The sequence below is a fragment of the Entelurus aequoreus genome, linkage group LG24 (assembly GCF_033978785.1).
Source record: "Entelurus aequoreus isolate RoL-2023_Sb linkage group LG24, RoL_Eaeq_v1.1, whole genome shotgun sequence".
Classification (NCBI taxonomy): Eukaryota; Metazoa; Chordata; class Actinopteri; order Syngnathiformes; family Syngnathidae; genus Entelurus; species Entelurus aequoreus.
Genome location: NC_084754.1, coordinates 3,924,516 through 3,952,358, shown reverse-complemented (window position 1 = coordinate 3,952,358; position 27,843 = coordinate 3,924,516). Strand labels below are relative to the sequence as shown.

Below are 27,843 nucleotides of genomic sequence, written 5' to 3'. Positions count from 1 at the left end.
GCTTTCAGAGATGTGTGAAAATGGAAAAAGATGAAGAAAAAATATCTATTTTCTGTAGAACAAACATGACACAAACCTTCCTAACTGTTAGAAACCCCACAGTTTATATCAAACATGCTTCACTGATGAGAGTATTTGGCAAGCACCGTTTTGTCCTACTAAATTCAGCGATCCTTGAACTCATCGTAGTTTGCTTACACGTACAACTTTCTCCGACGCTGCCACAGAATGACGTGTTTTATGCCACTCCTTCTTTGTCTCATTTTGTCCACCAAACGTTTTATGCTGTGCGGGAATGCACAAAAGTGAGCTTTGTTGATTTTAATGATTTGTTGGAGTATTAATAGGGGCGGCATGGCGTAGTGGGTAGAGCGGCCTTGCCAGAAACCTGAGGGTTGCAGGTTCGCTCCCCCGCCGTTTTGTCCTACTAAATTCAGCGATCCTTGAACTCATCGTAGTTTGCTTACACGTACAACTTTCTCCGACGCTGCCACAGAATGACGTGTTTTACGCCACTCCTTCTTTGTCTCATTTTGTCCACCAAACGTTTTATGCTGTTCGTGAATGCACAAAAGTGAGCTTTGTTGATTTTAATGATTTGTTGGAGTATTAATAGGGGCGGTATGGCGTAGTGGGTAGAGCGGCCTTGCCAGAAACCTGAGGGTTGCAGGTTCGCTCCCCCGCCGTTTTGTCCTACTAAATTCAGCGATCCTTGAACTCATCGTAGTTTGCTTACATGTACAACTTTCTCCGACGCTGCCACAAAATGACGTGTTTTATGCCACTCCTTCTTTGTCTCATTTTGTCCACCAAACGTTTTATGCTGTGCGGGAATGCACAAAAGTGAGCTTTGTTGATTTCAATGATTTGTTGGAGTATTAATAGGGGCGGTATGGCGTAGTGGGTAGAGCGGCCTTGCCAGAAACCTGAGGGTTGCAGGTTCGCTCCCCCGCCGTTTTGTCCTACTAAATTCAGCGATCCTTGAACTCATCGTAGTTTGCTTACACGTACAACTTTCTCCGACGCTGCCACAGAATGACGTGTTTTATGCCACTCCTTCTTTGTCTCATTTTGTCCACCAAACGTTTTATGCTGTGCGGGAATGCACAAAAGTGAGCTTTGTTGATTTTAATGATTTGTTGGAGTATTAATAGGGGCGGTATGGCGTAGTGGGTAGAGCGGCCTTGCCAGAAACCTGAGGGTTGCAGGTTCGCTCCCCCGCCGTTTTGTCCTACTAAATTCAGCGATCCTTGAACTCATCGTAGTTTGCTTACACGTACAACTTTCTCCGACGCTGCCACAGAATGACGTGTTTTATGCCACTCCTTCTTTGTCTCATTTTGTCCACCAAACGTTTTATGCTGTGCGGGAATGCACAAAAGTGAGCTTTGTTGATTTTAATGATTTGTTGGAGTATTAATAGGGGCAGTATGGCTTAGTGGGTAGAGCGGCCTTGCCAGAAACCTGTGGGTTGCAGGTTCGCTCCCCGCCTCTTGACATCCAAATCGCTTCCGTTGTGTCCTCGGGCAGGACACTTCACCCTTGCCCCCGGTGCCGCTCACATTGGTGAATGATTGATAGGTGGTGGTCGGAGGGGCCGTAGGCGCAAACTGGCAGCCTCGCTTCCGTCAGTCTACCGCAGGGCAGCTGTGGCTACAAATGTAGCTTACCATCACCAGGTGTGAATGAATGATGGGTTCCCACTTCTCTGTGAGCAATTTGAGTATCTAATAATAAAAAAGCGCAATATAAAATCTAATATTATTATTATTATTATTAATCAGGCATATTTGGTCACTGCATGACAGCAAGCTAATCGATGCTAACATGCTATTTAGGCTAACTGCATGTACATATTGCATCATCATGCCTCGTTTGTAGGTATATTTGAGCTCATTTAATTTCCTTTACTTATGTCCTCTGTGTATTTAATTTATATTTGCATGTCTCATGACACATTATCTGTATGTAATACTGGCTGCATTTGTGTGCCATCTTGTTCCAGACCACAGCAAACGTTACCCAGCTTGCAAAGATTGTAATTAATCCATTAGAAGAAGACAGCCTGCCGTTTTCTTTAACTTGGACACACACATCTATACCTTTGGCCACTCTAAGCTAGTCATTTCCAGGAGTTATGTCATCCTGTGAGAAGCCTCCGTTTTACTAATGATTTCCAATGTTGCAAAAATACGTGCAATAAAAATTAAAATACAACATTTCTGTCAACAAAGATTTGCGCCAGCTTTTGTCATCATGTGTTGCCTTCATTACAACACTTACATAAGGCTTTTAAAGGCCTACTGAAAGCCACTACTAGCGACCACGCAGTCTGATAGTTTATATATCAATGATGAAATCTTAACATTGCAACACATGCCAATACGGCCGGGTTAACTTATAAAGTGACATTTTAAACTTCCCAGGAAACTTCCGCTTGAAAACGTCGCGGTATGATGACGTATGCGCGTGACGTCACGAGGGCAAGGGAAGTGTTTGGACCCAATTCAAATACCTCTGTTTTCTTCGACAAAATTCCACAGTATTCTGGACATCTGTGTTGGTGAATCTTTTGCAATTTGTTTAATGGACAATGGAGGCTGCAAAGAAGAAAGTTGTAGGTGGGATCGGTGGAGCGGCGGACTACAGCAACACCAACACCAGGAGGTTGTGTTGTGTTTTGAGCAGGATAGCAGACGCGCTACAGTGAGTACGCCCGCCGCCGCATCTAAGTTAGCTTCTGTTTTTTTAGCTTCGCAAAGCTGAATATTATTAATCGTGTATTTACATGTTCATGGTTTAATAGTATTTTTGATCTTCTGTCTATCCTTCCAGTCAGGGTTTTTTTTAAATTTAGTTTCTATCTGCATTTGAGACTGATGCTATCACGTTGGCTACGTAGCTAGGTTAGCTTCTATTTTTTTTAGCTTCGCCAAGCTGAATATTATTAATCGTGTATTTACATGTTCATGGTTTAATAGTATTTTTGATCTTCTGTCTATCCATCCAGTCAGGGTTTTTTTAAATGTAGTTTCTATCTGCATTTGAGACTGATGCTATCACGTTGGCTACGTAGCTAGGTTAGCTTCTATTTTTTTTTAGCTTCGCCAAGCTGAATATTATTAATCGTGTATTTACATGTTCATGGTTTAATAGTATTTTTGATCTTCTGTCTATCCATCCAGTCAGGGTTTTTTTTAAATTTAGTTTCTATCTGCATTTGAGACTGATGCTATCACGTTGGCTATGTAGCTAGGTTAGCTGCTATTTTTTTTTAGCTTCGCAAAGCTGAATATTATTAATCGTGTATTTACATGTTCATGGTTTAATAGTATTTTTGATCTTCTGTCTATCCATCCAGTCAGGGTTTTTTTTAATTTAGTTTCTATCTGCATTTAAGACTGATGCTATCACGTTGGCTACGTAGCTAGGTTAGCTTCTATTTTTTTTAGCTTCGCCAAGCTGAATATTATTAATCGTGTATTTACATGTTCATGGTTTAATAGTATTTTTGATCTTCTGTCTATCCATCCAGTCAGGGTTTTTTTTTTATTTAGTTTCTATCTGCATTTGAGACTGATGCTATCACGTTGGCTACGTAGCTAGGTTAGCTTCTATTTTTTTTAGCTTCGCCAAGCTGAATATTATTAATCGTGTATTTACATGTTCATGGTTTAATAGTATTTTTGATCTTCTGTCTATCCATCCAGTCAGGGTTTTTTTAAATTTAGTTTCTATCTGCATTTGAGACTGATGCTTTCACGTTGGCTATGTAGCTAAGTTAGCTTCTATTTTTTTTAGCTTCGCAAAGCTGAATATTATTAATCGTGTATTTACATGTTCATGGTTTAATAGTATTTTTGATCTTCTGTCTATCCATCCAGTCAGGGTTTTTTTAAATTTAGTTTCTATCTGCATTTGAGACTGCTATGCTATCACGTTGGCTACGTGGCTAGGTTAGCTTCTATTTTTTTTAGCTTCGCAAAGCTGAATATTATTAATCGTGTATTTACATGTTCATGATTTAATAGTATTTTTGATCTTCTGTCTATCCATCCAGTCAGGGTTTTTTTTAATTTAGTTTCTATCTGCATTTGAGACTGCTATGCTATCACGTTGGCTACGTGGCTAGGTTGGCTTCTATTTTTTTTTAGCTTCGCAAAGCTGAATATTATTAATCGTGTATTTACATGTTCATGGTTTAATAGTATTTTTGATCTTCTGTCTATCCATCCAGTCAGGGTTTTTTTTATTTAGTTTCTATCTGCATTTGAGACTGCTATGCTATCACGTTGGCTACGTAGCTAGGTTAGCTTCTATTTTTTTTAGCTTCGCCAAGCTGAATATTATTAATCGTGTATTTACATGTTCATGGTTTAATAGTATTTTTGATCTTCTGTCTATCCATCCAGTCAGGGTTTTTTTTTTATTTAGTTTCTATCTGCATTTGAGACTGATGCTATCACGTTGGCTACGTAGCTAGGTTAGCTTCTATTTTTTTTAGCTTCGCCAAGCTGAATATTATTAATCGTGTATTTACATGTTCATGGTTTAATAGTATTTTTGATCTTCTGTCTATCCATCCAGTCAGGGTTTTTTTAAATTTAGTTTCTATCTGCATTTGAGACTGATGCTTTCACGTTGGCTATGTAGCTAAGTTAGCTTCTATTTTTTTTAGCTTCGCAAAGCTGAATATTATTAATCGTGTATTTACATGTTCATGGTTTAATAGTATTTTTGATCTTCTGTCTATCCATCCAGTCAGGGTTTTTTTTAAATTTAGTTTCTATCTGCATTTGAGACTGCTATGCTATCACGTTGGCTACGTGGCTAGGTTAGCTTCTATTTTTTTTAGCTTCGCAAAGCTGAATATTATTAATCGTGTATTTACATGTTCATGGTTTAATAGTATTTTTGATCTTCTGTCTATCCATCCAGTCAGGGTTTTTTTTTATTTAGTTTCTATCTGCATTTGAGACTGCTATGCTATCACGTTGGCTACGTGGCTAGGTTGGCTTCTATTTTTTTTTAGCTTCGCAAAGCTGAATATTATTAATCGTGTATTTACATGTTCATGGTTTAATAGTATTTTTGATCTTCTGTCTATCCATCCAGTCAGGGTTTTTTTTATTTAGTTTCTATCTGCATTTGAGACTGCTATGCTATCACGTTGGCTACGTAGCTAGGTTAGCTTCTATTTTTTTTAGCTTCGCAAAGCTGAATATTATGAATCGTGTATTTACATGTTCATGGTTTAATAGTATTTTTGATCTTCTGTCTATCCATCCAGTCAGGGGTTTATTTATTTTGTTTCTATCTTCATTTGAGAACGATGCTATCATGTTAGCTCAGTAGCTAAGTGTGTCACCGATGTATTGTCGTGGAGATAAAAGTCACTTTAAATGTCCATTTCACGTGCTCGACTCAGTAGGCCTTTAACTTTTCGCGGCTACAGACAGATTATCTTTTTGTATTTTTAGTCCAATATGGCTCTTTCAACATTTTGGGTTGCCGACCCCTGACTTAGACAGACAATGATGTAGTTCCTTGTACTGCCCTCGTATTGATGGAAGTGAGAAATACGAGAGTCAAGAAGAGGAAAGTGAAATAATATGAACATCTTTTGATCTTCTACGGGATGTAATAATGGGACGTGGGCACGCTTTCAAAAATAATCTGCCTCAATTTCATAATTACTCTGCGCTGGGCTTTCACGCAATTAGCATGTTAATTAACCCAAAACCGCTGTGTGCGCGCGTTTAGGGATGAGGGATTTTTTTTTGATGAAAGTGGATCAAATAGGAAACAGCAGGAAAGTGCACAGATTGGTAAGAGAAGGGAAAGTGTTTGCTGAGTGACAAACATATTGGGAATGTGTGAAAGAGGACGCCTGTGTGGCCATCGGAGGACTGAGCAGAAGTTACTCCAGTTAAAGCACAGGTGTCAAACTCAAGGCCCGGGGGCCAGATCTGGCCCGCCACATCATTTTGAATGGCCCGTGAAAGCCTGGAAATAATATGCATCAGTGAAGTACTTTACCTTTCTCTCTTTTTTAATTGCATGCAATTATATTTCTTTTAAACGGTATCTACCTAAGGCCCAAAACATCATTAGGGATCCATCTCACCCCGGACATAAACTTTTTGAACTGCTGCCCTCGGGCACACAATAAAATGCCGGACAAAAAGATTTAAGAACACTTTTTACCCGAGAGCAATAGTGTTGCTGAACACAAGACACAAAAAAGAATGACTGTGCATGTAAGCTGTGTGCTTGGTATTTTATGTATTATTTTTAGAGATATCGGCCGATAAATGCTTTAAAATGTAATATCGGAAATTATCGTTACCGGTTTCAAAAAGTAACATTTATGACTTTTTAAAACGCCGCTGTACGGAGTGGTACACGGACGTAAGGAGAAGTACAGAGCAGTTGCGTCTCCCAGTCATACTTGCCAACCCTCCCGGGAGACTCCCGAATTGCAGTGCCCCTCCCGAATTTCTCCCCATTTCCACCCAGACAACAATATTGGGGGCGTGCCGGCCCAATCACATAATATCTACGGCTTTTCACACACGCAAGTGAATGCAAGGCATACTTGGTCAACAGCCATACAGGTCACACTGAGGGTAGCCGTATAAACAACTATAACACTGTTACAAATATGCGCCACACTGTGAACCCACACCAAACAAGAATGACAAACCCATTCCGGGAGAACGTCCGCACCGTAACACAACATAAACACAACACAACAAATACCCAGAACCCCTTGCAGCATTAACTTTTCCGGGATGCTACAATATACACACCCCGCTATGGATGGATCTACACCTGACATCCACTCTAATGATACCAAGTACAGGAGCGTATCTAGTCGATACTACTATGATTACATCGATATTTTTTTAGCATCACACAATCTTTTTTCCATTTTTTTAAATGAGATAGGCTCCAGCCCCCCCCCCCCGCGACCCCGAACGGGACGAGCGGTAGAAAATGGATGGATGGGATGGATTATGTTTATGAAGTCAGTAAATACGTCCCTGGACACATGAGAACTTTGAATACGACCAATGTACGATCCTGTAACTACTTGGTATCGCATCGATACCTACATTTGTGGTATCATCCAAAACTAATGTAAAGTATCAAAACAACAGAAGAATAAGTGATTATTACATTTTAACAGAAGTGTAGATAGAACATGTTGAAACGGGAAAAAAAGATGCTAACAGTAAATGAACAAGTGGATTAATAATACATTTTTACAGCTTGTCCCTCATAATTTTGACAAAATAGAATGAGAAATCGATGACGTCATTGTCTAATCGCACGGCGGATGTGCATGTATTTTATTTTTAATTTTTTTTGGACGCTGTGGGAATTTTCAGCAAAAAAAGGGAAATAATTGTGGACTTTATTAAGTTTTACTTGAGTGAGATCTTGTTATAATTTTGTCATTTGATAAAAATAAACTCAATCGGCATATTTTGCGTAAATGTTTTTGTAAATGAAGGCAGCAAATGCACTTGTATATAAATGTGAATTAAACCGTAGTCCCAAATCAGCATATGCCGGTTAGCCTAATAGTTAATTAGTTTAGCAGTAAGAGGCTATTTACTAAATAAACGCAGCCGTCATTCTGACTGTAAAGATATTTAATAATCAATAAATCCTCTCACACACTTAGAATACACTTTCAATGCTTCAAATACATTAAAGTGCTATTTAAAAAAAAAAAAAAAAACATTGGCAATGACTTCTGCAACTAAGAAAGTGGTGCAGAAAATAGCTTAAACTCACAACTAACAGAAAACCTAAAGCAGAAGGCACCCTTTCAAAGTAAAAGGTTTCATAATAAAAGCTGTCAAATAAACATGCATGGGCATGGGGAATTCTTAAAAGGGAGCGTTAAATCTATTTGTGGCAGTTCATATATATATATATATATATATATATATATATATATATATATATATATATATATATATATATATATATATATATAAATAAATAAATATAAATATATATATACATATATATATATATATATATATATATATATATATATATATATATATATATACATATATATGTCTTAATTAGATGAAAAATCTCCTGATGATTGAGGAAACCCTCATGAAACAGGCCTGTAGAGATGAAATAGTCTTGTGATTTTTCCCCCACACATAAATATACATATACAAATATATATATATATATATATATATATATATATATACAGTATATATGTGTGTGTGTGTGTGTGTGTGTATGTATATATATGTATATATATGTGTGTATATATATATATATATATATATATATATATATATATATATATATATATATATATATATATATATATATATATATATATATATATATATATATATATATATATATATGTCTTAATTAGATTATCCAAAAAAATAGTGCTCGATACCGTGGTAGAGCGTAATATGTATGTGTGGGAAAAAATCACAAGACTATTTCATCTCTACAGGCCTGTTTCATGAGGGGTTTTCCTCAATCCTCAGGAGATTTTTTTCTCCTGAGGATTGAGGAAAACCCCTCATGAGACAGGCCTGTAGAGATGAAATAGTCTTGTGATTTTTTCCCACACATACATATATATATATATATATATATATATATATATATATATATATATATATATATATATATATATATATATATATATATATATATATATATATATATATATATGTATATATATATATATATATATATATATATATATATATCAGATATACGAATGTATGGGAAACACTACACATGATGTACCTCTGTTTTTTTAGTAACATGCATTAGAACACAGGAGATAATATTTAAAGAGCATGAGCATTGTTTGACACTGAAGCTGACAGTGTGTGTGTGTGTGTGTGTGTGTGTGTGTGTGTGTGTGTGTGTGTGTGTGTGTGTGTGTGTGTGTGTGTGTGTGTGTGTGTGTGTGTGTGTGTGTGTGTGTGTGTGTGTGTGTGTGTGTGTGTGTGTGTGTGTGTGTGTGTGTGTGTGCGTGTGTGTGTGTGGCTGCAGTATGAGTTGGTGGTTGCAAAGTGGCGATAGTGTAACAATTTTAGACCAAAAACAGGATGAGATACATTTCATGGTCATTCGAAAAGCCTGAATTCACACTCGCCGGCGTGCAAGTGCACACACTAAAAATAACCTTGACTGAGAGAGAAAGTAGCTGTGGCTCACTCACCGATCATGTGATTTGCAACATGGATCTGGATCTCCCGCTCCGTCTCAAACGTCATTTGGCACTTAATACACTGGTAGGTCTTTTTCTGGGAAAGACAGAAACAAAGTTGCAAGGTGAGTTGAGGCTAATTGTTACGAAAAAGATCCAGTAATAAATGTTTTCTAACTGTGATACCGTGACAGAATGTACTGTATTTTCCGGACCATAGGGCGCACCGGATTATAAGGCGCACTGCCGATGAGCGGGTCTATTCAGGTCGATTTTCATACAAAGGGCGCACCGCATTATAAGGCGCATTAAAGGGGTCATATTATGATTTTTTTCTTGTGGTCTACATAAGGGGTCCCCAACCTTTTTGTAGCTGGGGACCGGTCAACGCTTGAAAATTTGTCCCACGGACCGGGGGGGGGGGGGTTTTTTTTTTCATAAAGAAATACAATCATGTGTGCTTACGGACTGTATACCTGCAGACTGTATTGATCTATATTGACATACACATACACAATATGTATATATTGTGTTTTTTATGTTGATTTGATTTAATTAAAAAAAAAAAAAACATTTTAATTTCTTGCGCGGCCCGGTACCAATCGGTCCGCGGACCGGTACCGGTGGTTGGGGACCACTGGTCTACATAACATGTAATGTTAGTTCTTTGGTCAAAATGTTGCATAGATGATGTTTTACAGACCATCTTCAAGTCGCTTTCTGACAGTCGCTTCAGGATGCGCCGTTTAGTGGCTCCACTTCGACAGCGTTTTCTGCCCGTCATCTTTGTTGTACCGGTGTAGCCTTCAAGGACGGGAGTCTACAAAGGCGGACGCGCGCAACTTTTCAGGACTTATGCAGATCCCAAACACACATCAGCAGGTACCACAAGTTAAGGAAAGTTGGTTTTGCATAATATTGCAAAACAAAACGCCAGATAATATGTCTGCTAATGGGTGCCATTTTGCAGTCCCAATACACACACACCATAATAATACTTGTATTTTGAATCACAGTACATCGGACTATGGTAGCCGTAACGCTCTGACAATCCATCAAGCGGTGCGGCTTTGTAGCTTACCAAAGTCCTATTAAAACATTTTGACAGATTTTTGAGTCTGTAATGTTCTATATTTTCAATGTAACATTTAAAGTTTTGGTGTTGTTTACTGCCATCATATTGTAGCCTACATGTACCGTATCTCTTATGTGTGACTGCCATCTACTGGTCACACTTATGTAGTGGATTGTCCGAAGCTTAAACAGCAATAAAAGTGAATTTAGTACAAAAAGTTTATTTACCCGTTATCAAGTCAGATTGAGCTGTCCATGCAGACACACAAACGTCCTCCGGAGGACTCACAAAAAAGCAATCTCTCTCGAGTCCCGGTCTCCTGCCATTTCTATCTGTCTCTTTGTGCGTCATTGTTTTTCCTCGTGCGTCACTCTTGCGGTCTTTGACATGTTTGTTTTTGCAACATCCTTGGATTCCTTAATCATACTTAAACAATCAAAAACATTCTGTAGACAGGTTGGCACGACTTAATATTCACTTTTGTCCCACACCCGGTTCATTCAATGGCACAGAATAGAAGAGAAATTAAATGAGCGTACATTCTTGACAGACATGAGGTCAGAAATTCTACTACACTTATCATTACACCATGTACCAAATAAAATAGCTTTGAGGTCGGTAAGCACAACCAGAATTATACCGTACGTTATGCGCACGGGGTTATAAGGCGCACTGTCGATTTTTGAGAAAATTGAAAGGATTTTAAGTGCGCCTTATAGTCCGAAATATACGGTAAGTCATTTACTCACAGACATCCAAATATTACAGGTTAAAGCAATGAATGTGAAACAGCCAGTCACCAAACAGATTCATAAATCTACATAAAAAGTGACAGGAACAAAGACGAGAAGCAAAGGACCCGATTATTCATTCATTGCACACTGTGATCACTCAAGCACAAACACAAATACACAAAGGCCCAAACACCACGGTCTACCTTGGTAGACTTGCATGCACACACACAAACACACACACAGACAAATCCTAGTTGGTCGTCTCTGTGCTGTCAGACGATGTAGAAACAAGGTGCGTGTCAGATAAAAGGGTCCCTGAAAACACACCCACTCCAACATACATGCAGCAGCTCCCAGAGAGCCCGACTGTCAATATCAACTATAGCACACGTCGCGCCACAGCACCCAAAGCAACACCCGCAGAACACAAATGTTTGAATTTTTAAGTCACACGAGCTTTAACTATGACCGATGTTTCCTCTAATTCGTCGTGTGTGTGAGCCGACGCAAAAATACCCCGAGTATTATAACCTGACATACCAATTTAAATGTCTCGTTATAATCAAGTGCCAGTAGTCATTTTCATGAGATTATTTTCCGATATAATCCAATCCAATCCACTTGATTTTTATAGCACATTTAAACAGCAAAAATGTTTCCAAAGCGCTGCACAAAAAATATTAAAAACAAGATTCAAATACTATCCTTAGCTCCACCAATGACTGAATGAAAACAAAATAAATAAATATAAAAACAATATATGAACAATATAAAAATAAATATGATTAAAAACGATTTTAAAGGGCAGAACTAAGGATGTCCGATAATGGCTTTTTGCCGATATCCGATATGCCGATATTGTCCAACTCTTTAATTACCGATACCGATATCAACCGATACCGATATCAACCGATATATACAGTCGTGGAATTAACACATTATTATGCCTAATTTGGACAACCAGGTATGGTGAAGATAAGGTACTTTTTAAAAAAATGAATCAAATAAAATAAGAAAAATAAATTAAAAACATTTTCTTGAATAAAAAAGAAAGTAAAACAATATAAAAACAGTTACATAGAAACTAGTAATTAATGAAAATTTGTAAAATTAACTGTTAAAGGTTAGTATTATTAGTGGAGCAGCAGCACGCACAATCATGTGTGCTTACGGACTGTATCCCTTGCAGACTGTATTGATATATAATGTAGGAAGCAGAATATTAATAACAGAAAGAAACAACCCTTTTGTGTGAATGAGTGTAAATGGGGGAGGGAGGTTTTTTGGGTTGGTGCACTAATTGTAAGTGTATCTTGGGTTTTTTATGTGGATTTAATAAAAAAAAAAAAAAAATTAAAATTAAAAAATAAATAAAAAATTTTAAAAAACGATACTGATAATAAAAAAACCGATACCGATAATTTCCGATATTACATTTTAACGCATTTATCGGCCGATAATATCGGCAGACCGATATTATCGGACATCTCTAGGTAGAACCAATTAAAACAATAAATATAAATAAAAATGTAAAAACACAGAAGACCGTGGCCTAGTGGTTAGAGTGTCCGCCCTGAGATCGGTAGGTTGTGAGTTCAAACCCCGGCCGAGTCATACCAAAGACTATAAAAATGGGACCCATTACCTCCCTGCTTGGCACTCAGCACCAAGGGTTGGAATTGGGGGTTAAATAACCAAAAATGATCCCTGGGCGTGGCCACCGCTGCTGCCCACTGCTCCCCTCACCTCCCAGGGGGTGATCAAGGGTGATGGGTCAAATGCAGAGAATAATTTCGCCACACCTAGTGCGTGTGTGACAATCATTGGTACTTTAATTTTAACTTAACACAACTCATGTAGTGTTAAAAGCCAGAGAATAAAAGTGGGTCTTAAAACGAGACTTAAAACACTCCACAGTCTAATATAAGTCATTTAGCCTACTTAAACATAGTATTTTTAATCAGCTATGTACTATAGTATTTTATGCCTGGGTGGGGGTCCTGCTTTGGAAAGATTGTATACCCCTTTCAGAAAACACATTTACTTCCCTTTAAAACATTCACATGTTGCACAATGAGATGTAAGCATGGGATAAAGTGTACTTTCTGTCTGTAAAATATATATTTGTTATTAGCTTTTCTGTAATCTAGTAAAGCCTTTCAGGATTAATATTCATAAATGACCATTCTTGATAAATGACAGGAGAAAAAGCACATATCTGATTGGGGAGTCAAAGTGTAACGACCCGGAATTACACTTTATGTGTGGTGTTGGAGTTGTCCGACTTTTTGTGTGGCCATTGTTGCGTTGACCAGCATTCCTCCAATGGGGAATTCAAATTGCTAGTCTCTTCCAGATTGTTTTTATGGCACATAAGCTGAAGTTTATATTCAATCAACAGGCAGTAATTGGTATTTTGTGGTTTATTCTCCAAGCTTAGAGGACAAACCTGAGACCAATCTAGCACACCAGCGTTCCCCAGCCCGGTCTAGCTCGGTCTTCCCTCCAACCCCCGGAAGTCCCGTGATCTTCCCTCTGTCCCTCGCCCCCACTCCCTTTGTTTAGACTACTCCGAGTTATCTCTACTCTGACACATTCCAATCTAGAAGGCCAACACCTTACTATGAGACTCAAAAGAAGGAAGAACACTAGCTATTCTTTATATGACTATAGGAGTTTAGAAAGAAGTAACACTTAAATATGGATATGATTCTGATCTGCTTCCCACACCATAAACGCAACAGCGAGAGGCAGCGAGCGGCTGCTGTTGATATGACGGATAACAAAAAGTTGCTTTAGGCTTGGTTTTGCTAAATAGAAGTATTTGACCAATGTTTTTGGTGTGGTTATGGCCGCCAAATAATAAAACAAAGGGATCAATGGAATTCCTGTCCTCCTTAAAGTGTCTCGACGCAATTGCACCTTACAGGGAACGTTGACTATGGACCCCGACTTAAACAAGTTGAAAAACTTATTCGGGTGTTACCATTTAGTGGTCAATTGTACGGAATATGTACTTCACTGTGCAACCTACTAATAAAAGTCTCAATCAATCAAAAAACCAACGCTCGGTCATCTTTTTCTCACCTTAGGAGCGGGTGAAGCCTCGGCCTTTTTCCCGGCTGAGCTTTCAGGGCTGACATCGGGGTGATCGGTCTGGACATGACTCTCCAAGTCCTCCACGCTTTCGAACTTCACCCCACACTCAGGACACCTCAGCCCGGACACAGGCTTCTCCCCCTGCGTGTCCCCTGGTGTGAGAGCCCCTCCTTGGTTGGGGCTATGGCCGTTAGTGCCCCTAATGGTAGTCAATATTAATTGAGTTTAATAAACACAAACCTTAGGGGGGGTAAAAGTCAAAGATCATTGCAAACAGAGTGGTACCTTGGTTTCTGTGCTACGGTCTAAAACAGGGGTCACCAACCTTTTTGAAAGCAAGAGCTACTTCTTGGGTACTGATTAATGCGAAGGGCTACCAGTTTGATACACACTTAAATAAATTGCCAGAAATAGCCAATTTGCTCAATTTACCTTTAACTCTATGTTATTATTAATAATTAATGATATTTACACTTAATTGAACGGTTTAAAAGAGGAGAAAACACTAAAAAAATTACAATTAAATTTTGAAACATAGTTTGTCTTCAATTTCGACTCTTTAAAATTCAAAATTCAACCGAAAAAAAAGAAGGGAAAAACTAGCTAATTCGAATCTTTTAGAAAAAATTAAAAAAAACAATTTATGGAACATCATTAGTGATTTTTCCTGATTAAGATTAATTTTAGAATTTTGATGACATGTTTTAAATAGGTTAATATCCAATCTGCACTTTGTTAGAATATATAACAAATTGGACCAAGCTATATTTCTAACAAAGACAAATCATTATTTCTTCTAGATGTTCCAGAACAAAAATGTAAAAAACATTTCAAAAGACTTTGAAATAAGATTTAAATTTGATTCTACAGATTTTCTACATTTGCCAGAATAATCTTTTTGAATTTTAATCATAATAAGTTTGAAGAAATATTTCACAAATATTCTTCGTCGAAAAAACAGAAGCTAAAATGAAGAATTAAATTAAAATGTATTTATTATTCTTTACAATAAAAAAAATAAATGGACTTGAACATTGATTTAAATTGTCAGGAAAGAAGAGGAAGGAATTTAAAAGGTAAAAAGGTATATGTGTTTAAAAATCCTAAAATCATTTTTAAGGTTGTATTTTTTTCTCTGAAATTGTCTTTCTGAAAGTTATAAGAAGCAAAGTAAAATAATTAATGAATTTATTTAAACAAGTGAAGACCAAGTCTTTAAAATATTTTCTTGGATTTTCAAATTCTATTTGAGTTTTGTCTCTCTTAGAATTAAAAATGTCGGGCAAAGCGAGACCAGCTTGCTAGTAAATAAATAAAATTTAAAAAATAGAGGCAGCTCACTGGTAAGTGCTGCTATTTGAGCTATTTTTAGAACAGGCCAGCGGGCTACTCATCTGGTCCTTACGGGCCTTACGTTGGTGACCCCTGGTCTAAAACATCACTGCAAAAACTGAAATCTAAGTAAGATGAAATATCTCAAATAAGGGTGATATTTGATTTTATTTTATTTTAAGATAATTCTTCTCACTAAGCAGATTTTATGTTGGAGTGTTTTACTTGTTTTAAGTGTTTTGGTCCTAAATGATCCCAGTAAGATATTACAGCTTGTTGCTGAGATTTGATGAGCTATATTGAGTAAAACATGCTTGAAACTAGAATATCAACTGTTGCAAAGCTGTGTCATCAACACTCACAAGTATAAAACTACTTTTTTAAAGTAATCATTTCTTATTTCAAGCATGAACGGAAAAAAAAAATCATGACTTTGACACAATTGTGTCTCATATTAAAACAGATGACAGCCAAATGGACTTTGCTGTTTTATTTTCAATGAAACAATAGAAAATACGTACTCATATAGTAGTACAGTTGTTATTAGTGAGAAAATACTTAGGTCAACTAATTTTACTTGTTTTGGAAAGTCTTGGCAAGTCAAATTTTCTTGTTCTATTGGCAGAATGTTGTGCTTAGTTCAAATAAAATACCCCTAATTTTGTTTTGTTTTTTCTTGTTTTTGAACACTGACTTCTTGCAGTGCGGGGATGTCAAAGTGGTTTTCATTGAGGGCCACATGGCTGCCATCAGAGGGCCGCTTGTAACAGCGAATAATGTATGAATTTGCCTCTGGATTTCATTATTAATTAGATTCTTTTTTTTTAAAGTAGACTACTGATTTCACAGTAAAAACAAAATGCTACTGTAAAATAGTGTTGTTTTTTTTTAATTTCTAACAACATTTTATGGTGAATATAAAAAAATGTACCACTGTTTTGTTTTTTTGTTTTTAACGGAAAAAGCTGTGAGTTTAGTCGCCAGAATTTTACTATTACATGTACATTGGTTTTTACAACATTATGTTGTTAATGGGAAAACAGTACAAGTTCTTTTGTTATTCTGGCAACTTACCTGCCAGTTTTTCTACCGTAAAAACAAATGTATCGTATTAAATTGAATCGTTACACCCCTAGTAAATTCTCATTGGTAGTGGCCAATACTACTGTAGTAATCGCAGAGGTGAGACGAGGGAAGAGCCTAGCGGACGCCACTTTTGTGCTATGCTACGAGTTGTATCTTGAATTCAACAGTGTTTCTCGTCTTCTTTATCTTCCTGTAACTTTATTTAGCCCCATGGTGGACTACTCTGCAGTAAAAAAGTACATACACTACCGTTCAAAAGTTTGGGGTCACATTGAAATGTCCTTAATTTTGAAGGAAAAGCTCTGTACTTTTCAATGAAGATAACTTGAAACTAGTCTTAACTTGAAAGAAATACACTCTATACATTGCTAATGTGGTAAATGACTATTCTAGCTGCAAATGTCTGGTTTTTGGTGCAATATCTACATAGGTGTATTTCCAGCAACTATCACTCCAGTGTTCTAATGGTACAATGTGTTTGCTCATTGGCTCAGAAGGCTAATTGATGATTAGAAAACCCTTGTGCAATCATGTTCACACATCTGAAAACACTTTAGCTCGTTACAGAAGCTACAAAACTGACCTTCCTTTGAGCAGATTGAGTTTCTGGAGCATCACATTTGTGGGGTCAATTAAACGCTCAAAATGGCCAGAAAAAGAGAACTTTCATCTGAAACTCGACAGTCTATTCTTGTTCTTAGAAATGAAGGCTATTCCACTAAATTGTTTGGGTGACCCCTAACTTTTGAACGGTAGTGTAGACTGAGTCACCAAATTCTTTGTTTTGGCACTCGATTCTGCGGAACATCTTACGAAAACCGGGACAAACTTTTGGCAAAGATTTTTATAGAAACCAAATGAAAAGTGGGGCGTACAAAAACCGAGGTACCACTGTGATGTGCATGCATGTACTGTATGCAGCCATATGACATCTTATTGCATCTAGTACAGTGGTTCTTAACCTTGTTGGAGGTACCGAACCCCACCAGTTTCATATGCGCATTCATCAAACCCTTCTTTAGTGAAAAATGAAAAACAATTTTTTTTCAAATTCAAGACAAAGTTATATATTTTTGGTAACACTTTAGTATGGGGAACATATTCTAAGTAACAAAGACTTAATTTCAGAGTTATTTGGTTAGGGTTAGGGCAGGGGTCACCAACCTTTTTGAAAGCAAGAGCTACTTCTTGGGTACTGATTAATGCGAAGGGCTACCAGTTTGATACACACTTAAATAAATTGCCAGAAATAGCCAATTTGCTCAATTTACCTTTAACTCTATGTTATTATTAATAATTAATGATATTCACACTTAATTGAACGGTTTAAAAGAGGAGAAAACACGAAAAAAATGACAATTAAATTTTGAAACATAGTTTGTCTTCAATTTCGACTCTTTAAAATTCAAAATTCAACCGAAAAAAAGAAGAGAAAAACTAGCTAATTTGAATCTTTTTGAAAAAATTAAAAAAATAATTTATGGAACATCATTAGTAATTTTTCCTGATTAAGATTAATTTTAGAATTTTGATGACATGTTTTAAATAGGTTAAAATCCAATCTACACATGTTAGAATATATAACAAATTGGACCAAGCTATATTTCTAACAAAGACAAATCATTATTTATTCTAGATTTTCCAGAACAAAAATTTTAAAAGAAATTCAAAAGACTTTGAAATAAGATTCAAATTTCATTCAACAGATTTTCTAGATTTGCCAGAATAGTTTTTTGGAATTTTAATCATAATAAGTTTGAAGAAATATTTCCACAAATATTCTTCGTTGAAAAAACAGAAGCTAAAATGAAGAATTAAATTAAAATGTATGTATTATTCTTTACAATAAAAAAAATGTACTTGAACATTGATTTAAATTGTGAGGAAAGAAGAGGAAGGAATTTAAAAGGTAAAAAGGTATATGTGTTTAAAAATCCTAAAATCATTTTTAAGGTTGTATTTTTTCTCTAAAATTGTCTTTCTGAAAGTTATAAGAAGCAAAGTAAAAATTAAATAAATAAATGGGTTATACTTGTATAGCACTTTTCTACCTTCAAGGTACTCAAAGCGCTTTGACAGTATTTCCACATTCACCCATTCACACACACATTCACACACTGATGGAGGGAGCTGCCATGCAAGGCGCTAACCAGCAGCCATCAGGAGCAAGGGTGAAGTGTCTTGCCCAAGGACACAACGGACGTGACTAGGAAGGTAGAAGGTGGGGATTGAACCCCAGTAACCAGCAACACTCCGATTGCTGGCACGGCCACTCTACCAACTTCGCCACACCGTCCCTTAATGAGTTTATTTAAACAAGTGAAGACCAAGTCTTTAAAATATTTTCTTGGATTTTCAAATTCTATTTGAGTTTTGTCTCTCTTAGAATTAAAAATGTCGGGCAAAGCGAGTAAATAAATACAATTTAAAAAATACAGGCAGCTCACTGGTAAGTGCTGCTATTTGAGCTATTTTTAGAACAGGCCAGCGGGCTACTCATCTGGGGCCGTACTTATCAAGCTTCTTAGAATGACTCCTAAGAAGTCTGCTAAGAGTTGACTTAAGAGTAAATAAATTATTCGCTGAAAGCTGCACTTAAAAGTTAGTTATCAAGCGTCTTACTCACACTTTCAGCGAAGTGTAGGACTGAATCTTAAGTGTCACACTCAGAGCTGAATTACGACATTACTATGTGCCGTAAACGGAATTTTAGGTGACGTCATTTCTGTGTCCATAGAAATGACCAATCACGGAAGGGAATCCGTTGTCTAAGAATAAAGAAATATCTTGGAAATATTTAAGTGGACAATGGGAGTGTATATTTTGACAATAAACTACAAAATAATACAAAACAAACTAGTCCCCGCCGGCACTCACGCTACCGCTCCCTCTCTTCTCTCGCCCACACACTCACTGACGTCACTCACCTCACGGCCACATAACATAACATTTTCTTTCCAATTCATTAATTAGGCAACTAATTTGAAACTGGTGTGGGTGGCTCTATATATACTAGCCCACTGCAGACACATGCAGAAATCAACAAGGAATCGAAAAGTATTAAATCTGTGACAAAAATAATATCCGCTCTGTCTAAACGATACCGTTTGATCAGCTGCTCGTCATCAAAAAAAACAAAAACATTGTTCCGTTCCCTGAACGTTCGCGCACGTCTCTCTCGCCTCAGTGCCATCCCCTGCTGGCAACTCCTAACCACTTAAGACACCTCTGAAGGTCTCTTAAATATCGTGGAGAGTAGGAGTGATTCTTAGACTTAAGAACGTTGATAAAAAGCTTTTATTCTTAAGTTTGAGAGTAGGACTAAATTTCGCAAATTCTCAGGACTTAAGTGTAAAATGGCACTCTAAGAAGCTTGATAAGTACGGCCCCTGGTCCGTACGGGCTACCTGGTGCCCGCGGGCACCGCGTTGGTGACCCCTGGGTTAGGGTTAGAGGGTTAGGGTTATAATAAGGCCATGCCGAATAAGGCATTAATAAGTACTTAATAATGACTAGTTAAGAGCCAATATGTTACTAATTTGCATGTTAATAAGCAACTAATTAATGGTGAATATGTTCCCCATACTAAAGTGTTACCATGTTTTTTTACTGGTGCACTTGATGAAGCGTGCATGAACATCACCTTGTTCAAACAACAAAACCAACACAGTGCATAAACTCACAACAAATTACACACCTGCAAATCAGTCAGCTGTTGCCGTATCCGTAATACGCCGATAGGGAGAAGTTTGTATTTACACGATGAGTCGGGTGTGTTTTGACCTCCGCCGAACCCCTGAGGCCGACTCACTAAACCCCTACGGTTCGATCGAACCCAGGTTAAGAACCACTGATCTAGTATGACCCTATATTTTAATGCAACTTTAAAAATCTAAAAGCCATATGCAGTATCACTTTGCGGTCTTGTGTTGCATCTAAAGTGTATTACCTGCTCATGCAGCTGGCACAAAGGCCATAAGGCAAGCCGTTCACGTCCAGCTTCACCAGCTCCCCTTTGTTCTTAAACTCCTTGAGACAAAAAGCACACTTATAAAACTTGTGCTGCTGCAGCTGCCCGTTGGGGGAGGAAGATGCCGAGCCGTTTCCTGCTGCGTTCAATAGTCCCCCTCCGGTTCCTCCGAGAGAGGAACCGGTGGAGAGTTTCTGCATGTGGAAAGTGCCGTGGATCTTAAGCTCCAGGGTGGAGGTGACGGTCTGCATGCAGACTACACAGCGGAAGCCCGTGAGGGAGTTTCTGAGGTCAGGGTGCATCTGGCAGTGCTCTATAAACTCCTCCTCGCTATGCAGCGGCATCTTACAGATTCGACAGGTCCCTGTGTCCAGGCTCTTACTGTGGGTCACCTGTGGAAGGTAGAGAGTGGAAACTGATCATGTGCTGGACATAGATGTCATAGTTAAGCAGTCCCTCCAGGAATTGGCGCTGTTGGGATTAATTTAATATTATCTGCAGTAGTAGAGAAATAAATAACAGAAAAATGGCTACAACAACCATAATGAGAAAAAATTTAAGTACAGTAGCACAGTAGGCCCAAGTATTCATCAAACACCACCACAATGACCAACGCCAAAGTGCAGTCGCGCAGTAGGCCCAAGCATTCATCAAGCAACAAATAAATAACTAATTTAACTTAAAGGCCTACTGAAATGAAATTTTTTTATTTAAACGGGGATAGCAGATCTATTCTATGTGTCATACTTGATCATTTCGCCATATTGCCATATTTTTGCTGAAAGGATTTAAAATAGAACAACGACGATAAAGATTGCAACTTTTGGTATCTGATAAAAAAAGGCTTGCCCCTACCGGAAGTAGCGTGACGTAGTCAGTTGAACATATATGCAAAGTTCCCTATTGTTTACAATGATGGCCGCATGAAGTGAGAGAGATTCGGACCGAGAAAGCGACGATTACCCCATTAATTTGAGCGAGGATGAAATATTTTTAAATGAGGAAAGTGCAAGTGAAGGACTAGTGGGGAGTGGAAGATGCTGTGAGAGCCGGGGGTGACCTGATATTCAGCTGCGAATGACTACAACAGTAAATAAACACAAGACATATATATACTCTATTAGCCACAACACAACCAGACTTATATTTAATATGCCACAAATTAATCCTGCATAAAAACACCTAGGTGTTTGTTATGCTAGCTCCTAGCTCCTAGCTACTAGCTCGAGCTAGTTATAGCTCGAGCGGGTAATATGGACGGGATCCCGTCCATATAACCCGCCAATACAATTCAAACACCTGCACAACACACACACTCACTCAGCCCAAACAACCGTTCACCTAACCCAAGGTTCATAAAGCTTATATATTTAATCAAAGTTACGTACATGACACGCACGTACGGGCAAGCAATCAAATGTTTGGAAGCGCGCGGGTGGGACCTGATATTCAGCTGGGAATGACTACAACAATAAATAAACACAAGACATATATATACTCTTTTAGCCACAACACAACCAGGCTTATATTTAATATGCCACAAAGTAATCCTAATGCTAGCTCCTAGCTCCTAGCTACTAGCTCGAGCTAGTTATAGCAAGCGATCAAATGTTTGGAAGCGCAGCTGTGTACTCATGTTATTGCAACTGTGTATCCAAATCAAAGTCCTCCTGGTAAGAGTCTCTGTTGTCCGAGTTCTTCCATCTTGACTGCATCTTTCGGGAATGTAAACAAAGAAGCGCCGGCTGTGTACGTGTTGCTGCTGACTTCCCTCGCAAAATAGACACTTCGCACCGACAACTTTCTTCTTTGCTTGCTCAGCTTCTTTCTCCACAATGCAATGAACAAATTGCAACAGATTCACCAACACAGATGTCCAGAATACTGTGGAATAATGAGATGAAAACAGAGCTTTTTCGTATTGACTTCAATGGTGTCCGAATACTTCCGTTTCAATGATTGACGTCACGCGCATACGTCAACCCTCAGAGGCGTTTTGAACCGGAAGTTTAGCGGGAAATTTAAAATGTCACTTTATAAGTTAACCCGGCCGTATTGGCATGTGTTGCAATGTTAAGATTTCATCATTGATATATAAACTATCAGACTGCGTGGTCGCTAGTAGTGGCTTTCAGTAGGCCTTTACAAAGGCCTACTGAAAGCCACTACTACCGACCACGCAGTCTGACAGTTTATATATCAATGATGAAATCTTAACATTGCAACACATGCCAATACGGTGCAATTTTAAATTTTGCGCAAAATATCCTGCTGAAAACGTCTCGGTATGATGACGCCTGCGCGTGACGTCACGGATTGTAGAGGACATTTTGGGACAGCATTGTGGCCAGCTATTAAGTCGTCTGTTTTCATCGCACAGTATTCTGGACATCTGTGTTGGTGAATCTTTTGCAATTTGTTCAATGAACAATGGAGACGGCAAAGAAGAAAGCTGTAGGTGGGAAGCGGTGTATTTCGGCCGGCTGCAGCAACACAAACACGTAGCCGGTGTTTCATTGTTTACATTCCCAAAAGATGACAGTCAAGCTTTACCATTGGCCTGTGGAGAACTGGGACAACAGAGACTCTTACCAGGAGGACTTTGAGTTGGATACGCGCTACCGTGAGTACGCAGCTGCGGCTTCCAAACATTTGATCGCTTGCCAGTACGTGCGTGCCGCTATGTGCATGTCACGTACGTAACTTTGGGGAAATATATGTGCTGTATGAACTTTGGGGAGGTGAACGGTACTTTGGGCTGTGGGATTGAGTGTGTTGTGCGGGTGTTTGATTTGTATTGGCGGGTTATATGGACGGGAGGGGGGAGGTGTTTGTTATGCGGGATTAATTTGTGGCATATTAAATATAAGCCTGGTTGTGTTGTGGCTAATAGAGTATATATATGTCTTGTGTTTATTTACTGTTTTAGTCAATCCCAGCTGAATATCAGGTCCCACCCGCCTCTCACAGCATCTTCCCTATCTGAATCGCTTCCACTGCCCTCTAGTCCTTTACTCTCACTTTCCTCATCCACGAATCTTTCATCCTCGCTCAAATTAATGGGGAAATCGTCGCTTTCTCGGTCCGAATCGCTCTTGCTGCTGGTGGCCATCATTGTAAACAATGTGCAGATTTGAGGAGCTCCACAACCTGTGACGTCACGCTACTTCCGGTACAGGTAAGGCTTTTTTATCAGCGACCAAAAGTTGCGAACTTTATCGTCGATGTTCTCTACTAAATCCTTTCAGCAAAAATATGGCAATATCGCGAAATGATGAAGTATGACACATAGAATGGACCCGCTATCCCCGTTTAAATAAGAAAATCGCATTTCAGTAGGCCTTTAATATATGCAGGACTACAGAAATATAAATAACACAAAAATGGCTACCACAGTGCCAATTCACGCAAATTCAACCAATCCCCGCAAATTATGTGCGGCCTCACAACTTTGTCGAATGCCTGCAACATCCGCATAATTTGGCCAATCTGCGCCATTTTCACGAATCAAGTTTTTATATGTTTTTAAAATTTTGCTTTATTTCCTATGTAGACGACGCGGGCACGGCAAGCTCTACCAATACATCAACGCTTAAATGCTCAAATTGTCATCCTGTGAACAAAAGTGTTAGCAACTGCCATGTAAAGGAAAAGGAGCAGGATTAAATAAATAAGTGGATTTTCTTTTCTTTTTTTTTTTTTCCATAAAGAAATACAATCATGTGTGCTTACAGACTGTATCCCTGCAGACTGTATTGATCTATATTGATATATAATGAATATATTGTGTTTTTTATGTTGATTTAATTTAAAAAAAAAAAAAAAAAAAAACTTTTCTTTTTTTTTTTTAATTTCTTGCGCGGCCCGGTACCAATCGGGCCGCGGCCCGGTGGTTGGGGACCACTGGTCTACATAACATGTAATGGTGGTTCTTTGGTCAAAATGTTGCATAGATGATATTTTACAGATCATCTTCAAGCCGCTTTCTGACAGTAAGTATAACATTTTGGTGTTTTTTTTACTTGAGTCATAGTGCAGTTTACACATATCTCTTATGTGTGACTGCCATCTACTGGTCACACTTATCATTTCACCATGTACCAAATAAAATAGCTTTGAGGTCTGTAAGCACAGCCAAAATTATTCCGTACATTAGGCGCACCGAGTTTTAAGGCGCACTGTCGAGTTTTGAGAAAATTAAAGAGTTTTAAGTGCGTCTTATAGTCCGAAAAATTCGGTATTTGTTTTCCAATTTTGGAAAATTTGGAAAATTTGGACAACCAAGTGTGGTGAAGATAAGGTACTTTTTAAAAAAATGAATCAAATAAAATAAGATAAATAAATTAAAAACATTTTCTTGAATAAAAAAGAAAGTAAAACAATATAAAAACAGTTACATAGAAACTAGTAATTAATGAAAATGAGTAAAATTAACTGTTAAAGGTTAGTACTATTAGTGGAGCAGCAGCACGCACAATCATGTGTGCTTACGGACTGTATCCCTTGCAGACTGTATTGATATATATTGATATATAATGTAGGAAGCAGAATATTAATAACAGAAAGAAACAACCCTTTTGTGTGAATGAGTGTAAATGGGGGAGGGAGGTTTTTTGGGTTGGTGCACTAATTGTAAGTGTATCTTGTGTTTTTGATGTGGATTTAATAAAAAAAAAACGGGAAAAAAAACGATACTGATAATAAAAAAAACGATACCGATAATTTCCGATATTACATATTAACGCATTTAACGCAGACCGATATTGTTTTAAGGGTTTCTTTGTCAATTTCAATTAAAAAAAGCAGAGGATTTCAACAAAAAAATTGGAAAACAAATACCGAATTTTTCGGACTATAAGACGCACTTAAAACTCTTTCATTTTCTCAAAACTCGACAGTGCGCCTTAAAACTCGGTGCGCCTAATGTACGGAATAATTTTTGGCCGTGCTTACAGACCTCAAAGCTATTTTATTTGGTACATGGTGAAATGATAAGTGTGACCAGTAGATGGCAGTCACACATAAGAGATACGTGTAGACTGCACTATGACTCAAGTAAAGAAAACACCAAAATGTTATACTTACTGTCAGAAAGCGGCTTGAAGATGATCTGTAAAATATAATCTATGCAACGTTTTGACCAAAGAACCACCATTACATGTTATGTAGACCAGCGGTCCCCAACCACTGGGCCGCGGCCCGATTGGTACCGGGCCGCGCAAGAAATTAAAAAAAAAAAAGAAAAGTTTTTTTGTTTGTTTTTTTTAAATTAAATCAACATAAAAAACACAATATATACATTATATATCAATATAGATCAATATTATTATCGGACATCTCTAATTGCAACTTTCTAAAAAAGGGTGCAAATTCAGGCATTTTAGGATGCAACGATCACACAAAAAGCCCGTGACACCTCGCAGGGACCGATGAAGCGCACAGATGACGCAATGATTACCTTGTGTTCTGTGAGGGTTAACAGGGAAGGGAAGCGTTCGCCGCATATCGGACACATGTAGTGTTTGGCAGGGCCGCGGTGCGTCTGAGCGTGCTCGCGAAGGCCGGTCTCAGAGAAGAATGTCCGGGAACAGACGTTGCACTTGTGGTTGCCCTTGATGAAGTCTGCTTTCTTTTTCCGTGAACCTTGCAACAACAACACGTTTATTAGGAGGCCGGAGAATGAAGAGTGCGGCGCAAGTTACCCGCGTCATCGTCTCCCGGCCGGATGTTGTGGTCTCGCAGCCGGTGGTTCTGAAGAAGGGACTCCATGGTGTACGCCGCGCCACAAATGTCGCAGGCATACATCGGCTCAGAGTTGTCCAGCTCCTCCTCGCCCCCGCTGGCCTCGTGGCTGTTGGCCGTGTCTCCAGCCTGGCCGCCGGCGACGCTGTTCTTCAGCAACATGTTCTGGAGGTCGGCTTGCTCTGCGGCCGCCACCGTTGTTCTCTCTGTGGCGTTTGCACCTGCGCCGCTCCCTCCTCGTTTGGACGACTGCGTCAGGCCATTGGGTGTGCCGTTCTGGCTACTGCTGCTCCCCGTGCCGCCGCCGTTGCCGGTGACGTTGCCCCCCTCGAAGATGCAGTGCTTCTCCCTGAGGTGTCTCTCCAGCTGCGAGATGGCGTGGAAGGTTTTGCCACAGAAGCGACATGTGAACTTCTTGCTGTGAGTGGTGATGTGACATTGGAGCTCCACCTCCGTTCCAAACGTCTCCCCGCAGAAGATGCACTTCCTGGGCTTGAGACCTGCCAGACAAAGAACTAAAACTTTCATCTTTGAACGTTTTGCCTCAATATACAAACCCCAAAAGCAGTGAAGTTGTCACGTTGTGTAAATGGTAAATAAAAACAGAATATAATGATTTGCAAATCCTTTTCAACTTATATTCAATTGAATAGACCGCAAAGACAAGATACTTAACGTTCGAACTGGAAAACGTTGTTATTTTTTGCAAATATTAGCTCATTTGGAATTTGATGCCTGCAACATGTTTCAAAAAAGCTGGCACGAGTGGCAAAAAAGACTGAGAAAGTGGAGGCATGCTCATCAAACACTTATTTGGAACATCCCACAGGTGAACAGGCTAATTGGGAACAGGTGGGTGGCGTGATTGGGTATAAAAGTAGATTCCATGAAATGCTCAGTCATTCACAAACAAGGACGGGGCGAGGGTCACCACTTTGTCAACAAATGTGTGAGCAAATTGTCCGACTAGGGATGTCTGATAAATGCGTTAAAATGTAATATCGGAAATTATCTGTATCGGTTTTTTTATTATCTGTATCGTTTTTTATTTATTTATTTTTTTTATTTTTTTATTAAATCAACATAAAAAACACAAGATACACTTACAATTAGTGCACCAACCCAAAAAAACATCCCTCCCCCCATTTCTTTCTGTTATTAATATTCTGGTTCCTACATTATATATCAATATATATCAATACAGTCTGCAAGGGATACAGTCCGTAAGCACACATGATTGTGCGTGCTGCTGCTCCACTAATAGTACTAACCTTTAACAGTTAATTTTAGTCATTTTCATTAATTACTAGTTTCTATGTAACTGTTTTTATATTGTTGTACTTTCTTTTTTATTCAAGAATTTTTTTTAAATTTAGTTATCTTATTTTATTATTTTTTTTAAAAAGTACCTTATCTTCACCATACCTGGTTGTCCAAATTAGGCATAATAATGTGTTAATTCCACGACTGCATATATCGGTTGATATCGGTATCGGTTGATATCGGTATCGGTAATTAAAGAGTTGGACAATATCGGAATATCAGCAAAAAGCCATTATCGGACATCCCTATGTCCGACAGTTTA

At 38.3% G+C, this 27,843-nt stretch overlaps 1 protein-coding gene across 2 annotated transcripts in view; it reads right to left on the bottom strand.

Annotated features, from left to right (window-relative positions):
- The window catches only part of znf423 (zinc finger protein 423), a 406,985-nt gene that overhangs the window by 167,855 nt on the left and 211,287 nt on the right, over nucleotides 1-27,843 (bottom strand). For both annotated transcript variants that reach the window (XM_062036135.1, XM_062036134.1), the window contains exons 14-18: nucleotides 26,219-26,758; nucleotides 25,975-26,159; nucleotides 20,496-20,908; nucleotides 14,117-14,327; nucleotides 9,233-9,317 (exon numbers count right to left, since the gene is read on the bottom strand). In XM_062036135.1, coding sequence (XP_061892119.1) covers nucleotides 9,233-9,317; nucleotides 14,117-14,327; nucleotides 20,496-20,908; nucleotides 25,975-26,159; nucleotides 26,219-26,758 — 1,434 coding nt within the window. The remainder of the gene's footprint in view (nucleotides 1-9,232; nucleotides 9,318-14,116; nucleotides 14,328-20,495; nucleotides 20,909-25,974; nucleotides 26,160-26,218; nucleotides 26,759-27,843) is intronic.